General features: G+C 42.0%; 3 protein-coding genes across 4 annotated transcripts in view; 1 reads left to right on the top strand and 2 right to left on the bottom strand.

Moving 5' to 3' along the window:
- Window positions 1–150: 150 nt before the first annotated feature.
- On the bottom strand, window positions 151–6,131 carry LOC147269306 (cleavage and polyadenylation specificity factor subunit 7-like). Its single transcript, XM_086182488.1, has 9 exons — window positions 5,582–6,131; window positions 4,579–4,788; window positions 3,849–3,952; window positions 3,563–3,708; window positions 3,152–3,476; window positions 2,930–3,033; window positions 1,433–1,577; window positions 1,092–1,312; window positions 151–494 (listed from the first exon to the last, which is right to left on the bottom strand). The coding sequence occupies exons 1-8, from the start codon at window positions 5,654–5,656 to the stop codon at window positions 1,096–1,098; spliced, it is 1,326 nt and encodes a 441-aa protein (XP_086038614.1). The 5' UTR covers window positions 5,657–6,131; the 3' UTR covers window positions 151–494; window positions 1,092–1,095.
- A 167-nt stretch (window positions 6,132–6,298) lies between these two features.
- sdhaf2 (succinate dehydrogenase complex assembly factor 2) lies at window positions 6,299–10,851 on the top strand. The gene is made up of 4 exons (XM_086182499.1): window positions 6,299–6,444; window positions 7,467–7,690; window positions 7,944–8,053; window positions 10,188–10,851. Exons 1-4 carry the CDS (start codon window positions 6,418–6,420, stop codon window positions 10,313–10,315), a joined length of 489 nt encoding a protein of 162 aa, XP_086038625.1. The 5' UTR covers window positions 6,299–6,417; the 3' UTR covers window positions 10,316–10,851.
- A 1,831-nt stretch (window positions 10,852–12,682) lies between these two features.
- syt7b (synaptotagmin VIIb) overlaps window positions 12,683–16,960 on the bottom strand; it is a 102,202-nt gene continuing 97,924 nt past the window's right edge. For both annotated transcript variants that reach the window (XM_086182460.1, XM_086182468.1), the window contains one exon: window positions 12,683–16,466. In XM_086182460.1, the coding sequence (XP_086038586.1) occupies window positions 16,362–16,466 (105 nt within the window). In that variant the 3' untranslated portion in view covers window positions 12,683–16,361. The remainder of the gene's footprint in view (window positions 16,467–16,960) is intronic.

Raw genomic sequence — 16,960 nt, 5'->3', positions numbered from 1 at the left:
ACCCTTCTGGATTCCATATTAACATGGATAAATGTGTTTTTTACAGCAGACATTTTGATACGCTAAACATGAATTACAGTTTCTATTAAAATCAGGTTATCGAGTGAATTTACATAAACTGAAATGCCTTTGCAAAACACTACATTCAAGATAATCATTTTTGTAACGTTTTTTTTAATCTGCAGATATAATACAAAAGAAAGTGAAAACATCACATGATACTGAATTGTTTGTGTGTCCCACACATGCAAGCATAATCTGAAGTTGTGACAAATTTACATCACATTAAATTGAAATGGTTAAAAGTCCCAGTATATACAGATGAATGCCGAAAGAATGTACAGACTTTTGTGGTTACGTCTTGCGTCTCACCTTTTCTTAATTCCTTTAAGTGTTTGTTTTTTTTCCAAGTTGGGGGCGGGGGGGGGGGGGGGGGGGGTAGAAACAAACGGTACTGTCTTGGCTCTCCTTCACACCTCCCAGATTGCACCAGACTAGGAGGGAAACATAAGCACACTTCAAAAACCCTTAAGAATTTACATCAGAAGTGGGGCTGCAATTTGTGACTTATTTGACAATGATGTAGGAGTTTGAGCTGCTCTCTAAAAACTTTACCGGTACATTGTGAAACGTGTTACACTTTCAAATTTACAACCTGTAATTAAAAGGTTTTAGTATCAACTAGATTATCACTAAGGCAAAAAAAATGATCTGTGTTTCATGAACTGTTCGTTAGACACAGTTTCAAAGTCAGTTGTAAAATATCCTGTTATGTGCATCCCTGCATTTTACTCAAAAACACATTTACATAAATAGTCATACCAATTTTCTTTGTTTCAGTACTTCATTTACAGGAGAAAAATGTGACTTTACCTTATAGACGCTTCAACACAGTACTAATATTATCAATATACAGGGGTAACTAATGCATGAATTTATTAGCACTGTGTTGTATTGATCATTCCGCACTAATGGGCTCATGTAAGAAGTTTCTCTTTGGTCTGTGGTCTTGGTGGAGTTCCAGGTAAATATTTTTGATAAACAACCGCACGCTGGTTTGATGAATTTAACGCGTTAAAGGGAAGTCTCACCAAGTCAACGGTAGCGGTCTCTGTGATCTCTGTGCCTGTCCCGCTCTCGTGAGCGCTCCTTCTCCCTCTCTCCACTCCGGGAATGTTCTCTGGATCCTCGAGACATTCCTCCACCCTCCCACCTGGAGTGATCTTCTCGGTCACGCTCCCTCTCGTGCTCTCGCTCTCTGTCACGACCTCTGTCTCTGTCCCTGTCCCGGTCCCCAGATCGACTGCTGCCCCTGCAGGAACACGTGTTGGTGAGCGATATTAACTGACGAGATCAGACACGTTTTCATTCTCAGCGTCAGTATTTTCTTGATGACAAGAAGTCATCATGTTGACAGTTCTGAAGCACAAACCTGTAGCTGCTGTTTCCCTGGATGGAGACTAGACAGTCCTTGAGTGAGGTGACCAGGGCTTGGCAGCGATCATCCCCATAAACTCTGGACTGCTTAATGATGGCAATGGCAGTTAATAGAGTCTCCATGGCAACCCGAAGGTCTCCTGCATTAGTAAAACATAAATAAGATATTAAAGACATGACTTCTTTCACCTCAAGACAGACATGATCCCTACTTACAGCTGGTGTCCCCCCCCCCACACACACACCATGTTGCAGTACTTAATTTGTCATGTATATGAGAAACAGAATATACGTACTTAATAGTGTTCAGTTATTTGCCACATTTAATTATGGTTGAGTTGCGGCTATTTTGAACTGGATTTTCTCAATAACCTATATAATTACTGATTATTTTCACATGATCCAAAAGACATTCGACTTCACAAATGTGCAAAACCTGAAGCATAGCATCCTGTAATCTCAGGCCCTAATTATTGATTCAACACACCGGTCTAGGTGTCACAGCACTGAGGCAGCAAAAGAAAGTATATTTTTCTGTGTAACCATTTTTTTTAAAAACTCCATCAATCATATAATTGTGGTACAGTGGCTCTACAGAAGCAGCTTTTAAATGAAAGGCATGTGCCTGGAGTTTGCAAAGCATAAACAAGGACCCTTGGATCTTGTGCCAGACATTTAATGGCCAAATAAGATTTCATGCCCGGAGCGAAATCAGAAGAAAACCACTGTTCAGTTGACTGCTGTCATACCTACAATGGCTTACAAGAATCAATGTGGACCTGCACTGAATACAGGATCAGCAAAACATACACAGTATTGAGGTTTTATCTTTAAATAAACATGCAGACTTTTTGGGAAATGCACTTATTTGCCAGGCTTTACGGTGGTGCAGTGGTCAGCACTGTCGCCTCACAGCAAGAAGGTTCCAGGTTCGAGCCCCGGCTCCATCACAGGATCTTTCTGTGTGAGTCTGCATGTTCTTCCTGTTCCTGTGTGGGTTCTCTCTGGTACTCCAGCTTCCTCCCACAGTCCAAAGACATCAAGAAGGGACGAGGCTGATTGATGCTCTAAATTGACTGTAGGTGTGACTGTGAGTGTGAATGGTTGTCTGTCTCTATGTGTTGGTCCTGTGATGGACTGGTGACCTGTCCAGGGTGAACCCCGCCTCTCGCCTGAAGGCTGCTGGGATAAGCTCCAGCCCCCCGCAACCCTTAACAGGATAAGCGGGAGAAAATGGATGGATGGATGGACTTATTTGTCTCCTTCCCAGAGAGGATACCATGTTCAGAAAATACAGTGCATCTCTCACTCTAACACAACAAATTGTTAAACAGAAAATGAAAGAATAAACACAAAGGTATCTCTGAGCTGTCCACAACCACTGTTGGGTGCTAAGTTTTTTTTCTAATTTTTTCTCTCTTGAAAAAACAGTATTTTCTGATGTCCCAGTGTTCCCTTCTTCACTTTAGAGAATCGGATCAAAGGAACCTACCAGCAGTTGCTCCTGTCACAGCCTTGGTGATGGCGCTGCTCGCTACAGCTCGATTTCTGTTCAACAGCTCTTCAAAATCTCTGTCACCCCTTTGAGATGCGTGTCTGCAAAACATACAAAAATGGTTTTCACTGCCACTCACACAATTATTTTCCTTTGCATGCCAAACAGGATTCTTTTATGTTCTTTTTTTTTTTAAAGTAGTGTACGTTAAGCTCTCACTTTTGTTGGCTGTACGCTTGGCTGCTGTGTGTGTCTTGTGCCGGGTTAAAGAACGCTGGATTTATATGCAGACTGGGAGGTGGTTGGCTTGGACCATGGACCGGCTGAGGGGGGAACAAAGGGGGTGGTGGGATGCTGGGTGGAATGTGTGGGAAGGGAGGAGGTGGCTGGCCGAGGAAAGGGTTGGGTAGTGAGGGAAACCTGTTACCAAGTGGATGTGATGGGAAGAGTGTGGGTACAGTGGTAGGACTGGGCTCCTGTGACAATAATGTGGGAATCTTTTCTGAGGTATCCGAGTCCTTGGAATTCACACGCAGTGGGAACCCTGTGAGGAGAAAATTATATTCTGGAAATCAGTCATGCCAACATTTTGGACCATGTTTAGTTGTATGAAAGTTGTGGTGCTCTTACGTTTATTTGCTACATCCTCAAACACGCTGAGGTTTTGAAGAGTGGCAAAGCGACAGTCTATGGTGTCTCCGTTAAGTTTACACTTGGGGATTTTCTCCAACAATGTTTTTAGTGACTCATCTGAGGTCACCACCACTTCTGCATAGCTACAATAAAAAGTGGTCACAGAAAGACAAAGCTTCAACAAAACAAATACGCATGAAGTTTTCTATTCCAACAATAAAAAGGTGTTCAGGAAACTGTGTACTTGCTTTGACCGACTAACCCGAGACTGGGATGCACTCACCCTCGTGACTGACCATTAACTTTGTTCTCTGCAAATTTGATCTCTGTAATGTCCCTCACGCCCAGTGTCTGGGCCAGGCATACAAGGTCCTTGTCAGATGTCCACTGCATGAGATGGGCATGTTTGGGAAGGAGAACGAGAAAATGGCAGGAGGTGTTCAACATTAATTTACAAATCTTGAACTACTTCAGCAACAAACTGATATGCAGTACTGGGTAAGGAGGTTAAATTTTCTCAGAATGTAAATTATGATTTAAACTCAGAGTTATTGACTGTCAGGAATAAGTGGGTTCTTAGTAGGGATGGATCATATAAACATCTGTACCGAGTCATCGCCGCCAGCGATTGGTCAGTTTTTCACATATGGTAATCGGTCTAAGTTCTGTTTAAGTCTCTTCAAACAAAGAGTTTTCAAAGTCAGTGTTCACACGTCTTTTTCACAATGTGCAGGTTAAAACGACATACGCTTGGTTTCTTACAGATAAAATAGTCAACATTGGTTAAACATTTATAGAGTACCAAATGCTGTGTAAAATAAACAGCAACAACAAAACAAGATGAAATCACTTCTGTATCGTTTGAACAGCTCTGTTCTAAATAACAGCAACTGTGTTGTTTTTTGGTTTCTTTTTTAGCAGTTATTGCACAGGCTGACATTTCGATCCTTGAATGGTGCAGCACAAATGGACACTGCGATAAAATAACATAAACACTTAGAAATGGGACTCACCCAGGGGAAATTCCCAATGTATAAAGACAATCTTCGTGGGGAGATTCCACCTTTTCGGGTTTTTCCTTCTGTCGTTTTATTCTTCTCCTTAGCTGGCATATGTTCAACATGGGATGGACCCATGTATGTTAGAAGTGTCTTATGATGATCGACTGCTCCGGTCAGAACAGCGTCAAAAAGTTCATTTGCTTCAGCAATTTTGTCCAAATCCTGTATCCAGATGAAAAGGCCATTAATGGTGTTTTCCAGTATATGCTGATGTCATAAAACTAAACATGCGATGCAAGACTTAAAAAAAAAAGAAAAAAAAAAAGCAATTACCAAGTTTAATGATTCTATTTTCTACAAACAAGAAGTATAAAAGTTTTCATTGGAGATACCAAGGATTTTTCAAACGGGAAAAAAGTAGGGTGGCACAGTGGTGGGGTGGTTAGCACTGTCGCCTCATGTGAAAAAGGCTCTGGGTTCAGTCTCCCTGTCCCTGTGTGGGTTCTCTCTGGTACTCCAGCTTCCTCCCACAGTCCAAAGACATCAAGAGGGGACGAGGCTGATTGATACTGTAAATTGACTGTAGGTGTGACTGTGAGTGTGAATGGTTGTCTGTCTCCATGTGTTGGCCCTGTGATGGACTGGCGACTCGTTCAGGGTCCCATAGGCGACTGAGATAGGCTCCAGCCCCCCCCCCCCCCCCACACACACACACACACACACAACCCTTAACAGGATAAGAGGTACAAAATGGATGGATGGATGAATGTGTTCAAAAGGCTGACACCAAAATTTACAGCTTTTCTGAGAAGATGATGCTGTATCTGACTGGAAAGACTGACTTTAAATGTACTTTTAATGTGAAAGAAAACCCTTCACTGATACACGCACACACAAAACATACAAACAACATTTGTGATCACGAAGGTTTCCAAAGCAAGGGTACATTAATACTTCAGCCCAAATTACTCCTGTCACTGATGAATTTGCAGTAAAAGATGCAACTGAGACCCACCTCCTCGTTTTCATTCATGTCACCGTAGATGTCAGCGAGCTCTTCCTTGGATGTACTCGGTGTGGCTGCAGACATCCCGTAGGCCTCGGGTGATCCAGTTGATGGCACTGCAGCTTGTTTAATTGTACTGTTGATGTCACTTTTTTTTGCTCATGCAAACTAGGCACATCATCAGCGCATAGAAACAGCGAGTGTTAAGTCAAAATTCAGGATTTATATTTTTAGTTCACGTTGTTTTAAAAGCTAGCTAACGTTGACCAACGTTCCGCTCGAGTCCGCAGAAAATAACGTAGCTTGAAGAAAACATAACAATAAACTGAACGTATGACAAGAGGGCAGAAGTCAATATGTCGGTATTTAAATGGGCACTATGAGAACACATGGACGTCTGCTCTTAATTAACAACATGCAAGCAGTTTCAGACTACTGTGGGTTCGTTTTGGCCAATGCTAAAGTTGCTAACGTTTCATTCCAGTGCGTCAGTTACCGAGGTACCGGACACAAACAATAATCAACATTGGTTCCCATGTCCCTTCGGGTTCTTATGCGACACGCTCAGGTTTACGTGAATCAAATGGCATGATATTAAACATACGAATTACTCAATATGTTTTTTTTAACTTCATAATTACAGCGGGTTTTTTTTCTGAGATTGCACAAACTATATTATCTGATGTCATCATGAGAGGGGTGTGTCCCGTCCCAGCCTTCCTCAAGTGTTTCCGGTCGTCTGTGACGCGAGGACCGCTTGTGTAACTCCAGTGTTTTGTCTGTCATTCAGCAACATCTTCTCGGTGGAGAGTCGGCTAAACTACGGGGCTGTCCGGAGATATAAAATGCTGTCCTCGGCCTTTGCGAAAAGAGTGAGTTTCCCAGAGAAGGCGTCAGTTCTATTGTGGTGTTTCGAGTAATTTAAAGTACAGTATCTTTTGTTGAAGCTCAAATGCTAACCTGAGGAGTTTTACATGTCCAAATGCTGATTAATTTGTGTAATGTGTAGTAATGTGACACGGCAACATTGTTTTTTTACTTAAACGTCTAACCTTAAATGTTGTGGTAGCTTTAACCCTGAAGGATAGTTCGTTATCAAAGAGTTGTGCAACAGAGCAGTGTGACATTATGCAATTCTCCTCTACGACACACACACACACACACACACACACACACACACACACACTGCTCTCTCTCTCTCCATTCTTCTTCAGTATTTGTGAAACATCTGTGGGTTACATTTTAGAGATTCTCTTATTGAAAAAAAGTTAAAAGTATGCAAGTGCAGTTTTTATATATATACACAGTATGTATGTGTATATATATATATATATATATATATATATATATATATATATATATATATATATATATATATATAAATAATTTAATTTTTTTTTCCAATGAGCCTTAAACACTTTCTTCAAAGACATGTCATGGGAGCAGGATAAGTAGTAGTTTAACGATAATCTTTAGCCTAAAGCTTGACCAGTACTGGCTTTTTAGGACTGATGCAGATGTCATAATTAGGGGAGTGAAAACATTCTAAAATCAGTATATTAGTTTACCTGTATGTATGTATGTATGTATGTGTGTGTGTGTGTGTGTATATATATATAGAGAGAGAGAGAGAGAGAGAGAGAGAGAGAGAGAGAGAGAGAGAGAGAGAGAGAGTGAGTTACATTTTGCAGCGATCTCTTAAATGTAATCATCAGAAGATTATGAAAAAGATAATGGTAATAGGATGTTTGACAGTTTGAAGAGAAACGTCATTGTTGAAAATCGCATCAGTGCACAGCTGAAAGACGAAACTTCACTGGGTGTTCAGAAAATGGTAATCTAACATGTAGATGTTGATTCACTGGCGTTCATTTGTGTGTTTATCATCTCTCAGCTGGTGACTGGGGTGTGCCAGGCAGCCAGGAGACCAGCAATGATGGGACTGCTAACATCCCGTGGTTACCGTGGAGATGCGCCGGATGACAGCAAGTATGATATAATTGAGATTCCTTTGCCCCCTTGGGAGGCCAAGCCCAGCGAGCCCACTGACATCAAGAGACGCCGCCTGCTCTATGAGAGTCGTAAGAGGGGCATGCTGGAGAACTGCATCTTGCTCAGGTTGGTAAACTATTTGTTTTTAGCTTGTTTATAAACTTCAAATCTTCATTTGTAGCCACCGATGTAAACTGGATGGCCAAAAGTCCTGTTTGCCTGTGGTTTTTCTTCAATATCCCCGTCGGTTTTCCAATCATCGTCTCTGGTGGGGAATTCATTCCCTGATGGCTTGCCGTATTCACATTAACTCTGACTTTTAATCTGAAGCAAAAAATGTGTCTGATGGGTCTAAATCTGTTCCCCGTCTCTCCTAAAGCCTTTTTGCAAAGCAATACCTGAATACAATGAGTGAGGCCCAGCTGCAGCAGTATGACCGCCTGATTAACGAACCAAGCAATGACTGGGACATCTACTACTGGGCCACAGGTGAGAAGAATGGCTTCGGGATGAGTTTTCTTCAGATATGATATTCCCTTTCCATGGAGAATAATTTATATAATGCAGGAATTAGTGAGCAGGCAGCACAAAAACTCCAGTCGAGCGATATTTCAGACACTGGAGGGAATTTTGATATTCATTTTAGAGCGTCATCACTTAAGTTGGAAATTTAAAAGTACATTTTTAAAATTAAAAAAAAAAAACAATCATCAAAGACATGCATGTCAGTTCCCCCAACAAGCTGCCCAACTCTGATAGAAGCACTGGAGCTGGACCCTGGGTGCTCAGTGTTCCATCAAATCCTGAAGATACACATAGTTGTATCCTGTACAATGTTAACAAAGACTTAATTCTTCTGCCTCTAACATGTCCCACCCCACACTCCAAACCACTAGGGGGCAGCTTATTTACAGAAAGTTAAGGCATTGGCCTGTATTGTAAGAAACAAGTAAATGCTAACGTTGCAAACATTCACATTGTCAGTGACATTCTGTAAGAGTGGCAGAGTGAGGGAGTTCCTGAGAGAGGTTGAGATGGAGTGTGAGGGAGGCGGGTGGACCTCTCAGGTAAGGGTGGCTTCAGACCAGATCTCACACCGATGTAGTAGCTGAACTGTAACTCCCCAGTACAAAAAGTGGCAATAATTTGCATCCAAAAGCAGTTTGACAACCACAATTAAAAAATAAAGGAGAGGAAGAAGATTTCTTACCCTAAATGAATCTATTTCTCATCTCCTCTGCTCAAACTCAAAATGAGTGGACACAAACAGAAGGCAGGTGCCGCCAGACCCAAACGACAGAGCTGTGTACACAAAATAAAGCAAGCGATGACATCTCAAAGACTTTGTTGTCTCCCAGTCTGACCTTTTGCTCATGTGACTGGCTACTCCAGTATGAAGTCTGAGGCTGAGTCAAAAATTCCATGAACCGATCACCTGATAGATATACTGAAGTTATGTATTACAATATATCTCTTCTATACTGAAGGCTATATGGATATTTTGACCCCTCAAATATGGGTCAAACCTATGTGACAGTGGTATGTATTAGAGGCAGACCATTTGATTGTTAAATGATCAATAACTTAGAGTCCAAAATGACATCAGTGCAGTGATGGAGCACAGTCCGCTCTGCTAGACAAACAATGTGAGCACGTCATTTGTACTTAGCTGAACCAAACCACTGTACCACACTAAAACAGTGTTCATATTAGCTAATATAGGTTGACATCTGCTGGCTGATGAAGGTGATGTGGGCTCAACTGGTCTGGACTAAGGTGCCACCGGAACCTTCACAGTTAAAACCCATTTTCCCCTTTCAAACGATGAAGAGAACCCGTGTCTTCGCTGCAGCACCTGATGAAGCTGAAGTTCAAAGCTGCTGCTGCTGAAATTATAAAATGACAAATCTGCTTTTGAACTAAGCTTGACGTTATGGTTTAATTCTTCCTATTCTTCTTGGCCCAGTTGTCACACTCAGAGCTTTTTCTCAGCTCCAGGATAACTTTTATTCTACTAATTTTCTCTGGTTTGATTTAATTATATTTCTGTTCTGTTTTGCATAACAGCTGAAAAAAAGCGCATGAGAGCAACCTGAATGCATCTAATTAGAAACTGCTCTGGAATGCCAACTAAAAACTGCTGTAGACAAGCTGGTTTCACTTAAAGAAATAATTACCATCAAATAATTCAGCGTGATGGTTTCTGTCTTGACGGGCTATTGCTCGCATTGCATATCAATTACCTTAAATGAGACAAGAAAGGCCTTATGAATACCAACTTTGTACAGAGACAGTATATTTTTTGCTGTGAACCAAAACAAAGACGTCCCATCACTGACATCTAATTGTATGTTGAACGAACCGACATCAGCCTTTCCTTTTAATGTTCTCAGCATGTCTTAAAATAGAGCGGTGAGATGTCAGAGGGGCACCCCTCCCTGTGCTTGACGCCCCTCTCCCATCTGTCTCATGATTCACCATCATGCTTTTAAATGAAAAGGACATTTATAACTGGAATTCCAACCTCTAAGTGAAAAATGTCATGGTTTTCTGTGTGACATGGGCCAGTTACACCTCATAACCTCTGAAAATAATTAACGGTGTTCTCTTTGGGGGCTGACAGAGGCCCATCCCACTCCTGATGTCTACCAAGGAGAGGTCATGGACATGCTGAAGGAATTCACAAAGAACCGCAATCAGGAACAGAGGTTGGACGCGCCAAGCTTGGAATACCTTGAAAAGGAAGGCTAATGAGATGTGTGGCCCCTCCCTGGCCCCTCTCAGGGACTCATCACAGGTGGGGCACTGAGGAAGATGTGAGTGTCATTACAACTCACCAGATATCAGTGACTTCATCCACTGCTCCTCCACTTCCACGCCCAGCAGTGTGCCAAACATTGTGGAGTACAGTACACCCTTCAGAACCCTTTATCTACCTGTTCCATGAACTGTAACATACAAACCAGGACAGCAACGGGTCACACCTGTTAAATCAGTTCATCTTGATGTCGACGTGAAGCTGGAAGCTGCGGAGGTGCTGTTGTGAATATTTGACATTCATTGTATAGTTTTGTTGTGATGGAGGAATTTAAGTGGAACGAGTGTGACAGAAGCGTGCTGAATGAGGCAACTTGGACAGATGGCCACAAACTGGTTTTCTGTATAGCTACAAGCTGATTCTCTCATTAACATCGGATGTTGCATCGTGAAGGCTCGCCTCTGTACAATCATTTTACTGCACCCATTAGAGACATGATGTGTTATTTAATAAACTCTGATCATCTGTTGTTTGTCTATTTTTGTGAAGTTCCAGAGCGCTGTAGCTCAAAATGATGGACGGTCTGGGAAGTATGTGTTACACAATGATGGAATTGCCTGCAGTGCTGATATATGGCCACCAGATGGAAGCAGTGTCTCAGTGATTCAAGATGCTGATATGAAGTTTCAGATCCACAGTGGTCAGATTTATTTCAGCTGCCTTTAATGGATACAAGAGCTGAAACATATTGGACCTCATTCACAATTTTTTTTCTCACCTATATATATATTTTTTTAGCCCCCAATTCAGTCTTACAGACGCTGAGCAAAGCTTCATGGCTACTTGTAACTCTTGCGCCTCACTTCCATCGTGTACCTCTTAAATCTCTCAACTGGCTAAGACTTACAATATGCAAGCGTTGCAAATGGCCACCAGGCTTTGATGTCTGTAAGACTAAACTTAGGGTTAAAAAAAAAATCCTGCAACGTGAAAGATGTAATTAGCGTGAGAATATTCAATGAGTTAGGCCCAATGTGTTATAATTACATTTTTTTCATGAACAGTATGAATAAAATCCTAACATTCAAACCATAGTGAGATCCGTAAACATGATGATATACTCCCTCCATCCGCTGTGTTGACTCTGCTGTGTGTCATGTTGGTTCAGTGGACCTCTGTACTGCGAGCAGAAGGGAAATGCCCTCTGGCCACATGTGCACAGAATCCCAAAGCAGATAACAAGCCTGCTTGCCCTGAATTATAATGCACTCGTAATCCACTGTCAAGGTGTTACACAAGTAAGATTACAAATATAAGACAATATACAATATAAGATGATGTGCATTCCTCACCACGTTCTAAGGAAAATACACAGCATAAAACCACCAACCTTAAAAGTTAAGGTTCTCTGCTCTTCCTAAAATAGACCGATGATGTAAAAGGGGTTCCCGTCGGTTGATAGATGTTTGCTCATAAAAAAACCAAAACAGAACAGATTTATAACCTTCACACATCTTGCACATCTTGACAGTAGCCTCCTCATCTTTACGATAAAAAAGATGCCAGCTGCTGCATGAGGAACAGAAATCACATCTTCATCGCCGCGAGGCTTCTTTTAAAGTTGATATTTGTCAGTTTCCCACTCACACACCCACTGTACCTATCAGAGGCCCAGCACTCCTGTCATCCTCCACTGCTGCTTCCTGTGTCGTGAGATCTCTCTTGTTTAATCCTCAGCCCTGAATACCGTCACCCCCCACTCCCTTGGAATTTTAATATCGTGTTCTCTTGTTTCTTCTCTCCACCACCACAAACAGCAGCATCCTTCATCTTGTCTTCCCATATGTGCAGGAGAAACATGGGTGGAGGAGCACAAAGGATAACTTCTCTCACTGGGAAGATGGGAGGGTTGAGGATGAAAGTGTTGAGTGATTAGACATGCAGCCCTTCTCAAGAATACAGACTCCTACTCTAAGATGTTACTTCTTGTAGATGCACTGAAACACAGTGGGAAGGAAGCAGAGCAGGGAGGATAAGGATCAGTACTACAGATATTGAATTGATTATTCTTAATATCAGAGATGGAGATAAAGAACAATATTGTCTATTTCCAGCAGTGTCTGTATGAGTGCGTCTTTATCAGTTGGTGTGTGCATTGCAATTAAACATCTACAGAAGAAGAAGATCATATCAACATCCCAAACCAAGCTAGCCATGCGTTGTGTGAAATTAGTGGAGAAATGCACTCAGTACAGTATTTTAAGTTTGGGAGGAGAGAACATACCTGAATTCTCCTTGATGTTTGACTTGAGGAAATAATAAAAACAAGCTTTGAATAACTTCATAATACTAGAAGTACCTTTGTTTTATATATACATTTATGTTTTTATGTACACTGTACAGATTTCAAAAAATAAATGGTGGATATTTAACATTGTGCACACAACAAAGAGGAAAGTGAGTGAAAGATGAGGTTGAATGATACCAATGACAGACAGACATCAACAACCCCAGTAAATACTGATGGGTTTTTTTCTCTTCTCTTTTTTTTATACAGGACACTTCACAATCATTTGTACAGAACATAAATTCAATGTTGCTGGTTAACCTCTCTTTGATTCAAGCAGTCCCCAAAGAGAATATCTTAAATAAAAAATACTGGAGCTTGTAAAAATGTATGGTGCTTGGCCGATGACAACAACTTTAGCTCAATTTCTTCAAATTAAACATAAGAACTGTTATTTAATCAATATTTGAAACTCCACTGACAGAGGTGACTTTCACCGTCTGGGAATGTAATGCTTCGTCAGCAGTGCTCACAATAATACCACACATGGCCATCAGGACAAACAAATGACTGTGTTCCTGGTTATTTTGGGATCCTCTGACACTCTGCTCCGACCTGAGACGTAGCTAACAGTGATGCAAAGAGGTGATGATTATCTCCTGCCTCCCCCCCCTCCCCCCCAACCCTGACACTTGGAGAGAGAGAGCGCATATGGTGAGGAGCAAGGCATGGTGGGGTTTATAAGGCACACACAGAACATGTTGTGCCAAAAAGCATGTGTGCACGACAGGGATGGGGGTTTTTTTTGGGAGGGAATGTGAGCTGTGACGCTAAGGAGCCGAGTCAGGGCGGACTAGACAGTAGGAACGAAATATGCTGGATAATGGTTTTATTCTCTGCCCCCCCATCATCCAACGTGAAGAAAATAACCCTGCTTTGAAGAGAGGTTTGTTCCAGCATCGTCGTCCACAATTGCAGTGATTCTTTAGAGGTGACAATTTAAAAAAAAGAAGCAACAACATCATTCTTTGTACATCTTGATCATTTCATACAGAATAAAAACGGTAAACAATGTTGTATTAAACTGTCAAAATAGAAATCAGTGCAGATATACACAAAGAGGGCCTCACATTAAATACACCCACACAAACTAGGATTCAAATACTGACTCGCGCGCGCACACACACACACACACACACACACACACACACACTAGACAAAAAAGAGTGGAATGTAGAAAGACACCCCCCCCTCATTTTTTGACTAATGTCATGTCTATTTGGGACTTGGGGGACATCACTTGGAGGTTCTGCCTGGACCAGTGAAACAGCTGGAGGTTTGATCTGTCCTCAGTTGGAGTCCTTGATGGTGGATTTGCTGCTTATTCCAGGTTAGACGGACGCAGCTGCTGCCTCAAAAAAAATCCAACTCAGTCCACTTAATCCCCACTTCCACAAGTGGATTGAGTTTGCTCAATTCAATCTACCGTAGTAAAAAAAAAAAAAGTTCTCTTCAAACACTGGTATGTACACACTGATGGTGCACCAAATTTAAAGGGAAATTCGGGTATTTTTCAAACTGGACCACCAGGTTCAGCTGCTCTGATATTGAGCAAGTTGGTTACAACTAGCAGGGGCCACTGTGTGCCTCGAAGTCCATCCGCTAAAAGAGGTTATGTTTGCTTCAACGGGCTCGTCTGATTCATACACTACAAATGAGGGCATCCGTCTTTGAAGTTTGCCTTCAACTCTCTCTACTGCTGCGGTAGGAGTCCTTTTGGAGGTTTAGCGCTTCGTTGCCTGTGATGTTTCAAGAGTTGACCGACGAGAGAGAGACAGGAGGAACAACAGCTGAGACCAGAGGGATTATGGGAAGTCAGATTTCAGAGTGACATCATTACATGTCAGACGCATGTCGATCAAACACTGATGACAACGTGAGCCTCTCGGTGGCAAAAGCTCTTTTAGTGGTTGGACATTTATGTGGGCAATTGCCTCATATTCTAGTTGTAGCCATAGGGTTGCGTCTCGCTAAATATGAGGACAATTATAATCATTTTGGTCCGTATCACTCAGGGCCCAGGTTGAAAAATACAGGAAAATGCCTGTTAACTTGTAGGGATGGTACTGAGTGGTGTAGCTGCTCTGACAGCTTGCTGGGTTTCAGATCCTTGCCATTGTGTACCTTGGCCAATTTAGATGAGGGTGAGACTGAGCTCCAGAAAAAGCTGGTGAGAAGGCTTCTGTGAATTTTTTTAATCACATGAAAAGAAGTGTTTTTAGTTTTCTTTTGCTAACACTTAGCTCTTGTGATACCAAGTCATGCAGACATGCAGACGATTTCAGACGGTTTGGCTAACTAAGCCACCAAGAGCTGCACCAAGTAGACGGTGGTTTATGATCAAGAGCTGCACTGGAGCATGCACACTGGCACGCTGTCTTAGCGGATGGGGTTTGCTGATACTCCAGACATGGGCAGCGACGACACCCGAGTCTCAGGGTATCTGCCACTGAGACGATGGATGGTCTCAGTGCTGCTCACAGCCTTGAACATTTTCGTTTAAAAAAATTAGGGAGAAATGTTTTTCACCAGAATTAGTTTAAAATGTCCTTGGTTAGCCATTAACCTTAGAGAGCTCCCCAGGCCATCAGCTATCTTTAGCACAATAAATCCTACCAGTAATTCCTATTATTTATCAGGGGCGACACTCGACAGCAATAACTTTCATTCATCTGCACAAGTCCAAAGTAATCACTCGTTCCTTCTCTCATCCAAACAAAAACCCAAACGTCCACTCATATGGAAGTTGGCTTTCTGCTTATTTTCTGTCTCTGAACGAATCAATTTATTTGCTAAGTTCATTTGAAAACAAAAATATAACACATTGATCACTTCACTCTTTTTTTCTGTCCATCAGGGTTTCTTTTTCAAGAAAATAGGAAAACTTTTTTTTTTTTTTTTACACTTGCTCTGTGGCCCAGTGTTAGAGGTTTAGTCATCGCCTCCTCTTTTTTGTTGAAGAACTTCATTTGGGGGTTACAGCACATCACCCACAGCACGCACAGATAACAAGGGAAAATTATTACAGTGGCACCAGAAAACAGAAATGAGTTCAGTTCAAGTCCAATTCCATTTTAAATACAGTCGATCCTGCTCTTTCATTGCCTGTGTAGGTTTTCCTGATGTTTCAGGCATTTAAAGATATGGAGGAGTGACAGAAGAGGACTTGACCAAAGTGTTGGGGCATCAACAGAAAGAAATGAGGCGAATATAAGACAGATGGGTCAATGCCTCGGGCACGAGTTTGAGCGCTGCCCTGCCTGCCGCCAAACAGGATGTTTGGAAAATCAGTTTTTGCTTTTTGGTTGATAGTTTGGTATGGCGAAAGGTACCGCTCCGATGTTAAACACTGGGAATGGCTGACAAGGTAGACTGGCGGGTGTCTTGAAAAAAAAACAACAAAAACCCCAAAAACAAATCTCATAAAAAAACAGTACAAGGAGAAAGTGAGTAGACATCAAAGACCTTCTGAAGGTCAGGCAAAAGAAGGAGGGGGGGGGGGGGGGTCAAATGGGAATCACATCTCGACAAAGGTGAAATTTAAGGGTGGTCAAAAGAAGGCGAAAGGATATCAAAGAGGCCTGAGAACAAAGAGATGACACACCGTCTGCTGAGACGCGTGCTGAGGGCCAGGCTGGGGGTTTGAATTCAGGGGACAAAAAACACTGTTGGTAGGTGGGTCTCTGGGTCCCTCAGGCCTTGAGAGCATGCCACTGGGCCACGGTAGTACGAGGATGACCCATCATGTCTTTCCAGTGTTTTACCTCTGCAGGGCCACTCTTCCAAGAAAGATAGATCTGTGAGGAGGGGTGAGAAAGCAACATTAGGTCACACAGAGATTTTTGTTTAAAAAAAGAAGTGAGGTATTAATGAAAAAAGTCCATGTGAGTCTTAAGTCTGCTTTCACCACTGATCCTGCCACCTCAATCGTTCTAACATAAATCCAGAGCTGAAAAAGAGCCATTAGAAGAGGAGATTTCCCTCGCTGAGAGAGAAACACTAATGCTGACACGAATGAAGATCAAACACGGTTTCTTTATGTAATACGTTATGTTGAGTAAAACCTGTACATGTCACTGGAAACACTGTTCTGGATTATTTATGATTGTGGTACAGAACATAGACACTTCCATGAACAGACGTGTATGAAGAGAGCTCAATAGCTCGTCCACTGGTTTGTAAAGTCGTTGAAAGGAACACTACATTGATTGCAGGATTGAAGTCCTTCCCATATTTCACACTGAGATTGTCACCAAAAGTCCAGTCAAACTTATTATAGCTGCTCATGATG

This window comes from Aulostomus chinensis, chromosome 2 (assembly GCF_037954235.1).
Source record: "Aulostomus chinensis isolate RoL2024-O1b breed Wild chromosome 2, RoL_Achi_v1.0, whole genome shotgun sequence".
NCBI lineage: Eukaryota > Metazoa > Chordata > Actinopteri > Syngnathiformes > Aulostomidae > Aulostomus > Aulostomus chinensis.
Note: the sequence above shows the minus strand (reverse complement) of the source record. Positions and strands in the feature narration are given on the sequence as shown.

What these genes read in the sequence shown, in the direction of transcription:
- sdhaf2 (XM_086182499.1), top strand. Translation starts at nt 6,418, where the DNA reads ATGCTGTCCTCGGCCTTTGCGAAAAGA. An exon ending in CCTCGGCCTTTGCGAAAAGA is followed by an intron (nt 6,445 to 7,466) that starts GTGAGTTTCCCA and finishes ATCATCTCTCAG; the next exon opens with CTGGTGACTGGGGTGTGCCA. An exon ending in GAGAACTGCATCTTGCTCAG is followed by an intron (nt 7,691 to 7,943) that starts GTTGGTAAACTA and finishes TCTCTCCTAAAG; the next exon opens with CCTTTTTGCAAAGCAATACC.
- LOC147269306 (XM_086182488.1), bottom strand. Translation starts at nt 5,656, where the DNA reads ATGTCTGCAGCCACACCGAGTACATCCAAGGAAGAGCTCGCTGACATC. An exon ending in ACATGAATGAAAACGAGGAG is followed by an intron (nt 4,789 to 5,581) that starts GTGGGTCTCAGT and finishes ATCTGGATACAG; the next exon opens with GATTTGGACAAAATTGCTGA. An exon ending in CAGGGAAACAGCAGCTACAG is followed by an intron (nt 1,313 to 1,432) that starts GTTTGTGCTTCA and finishes GTGTTCCTGCAG; the next exon opens with GGGCAGCAGTCGATCTGGGG.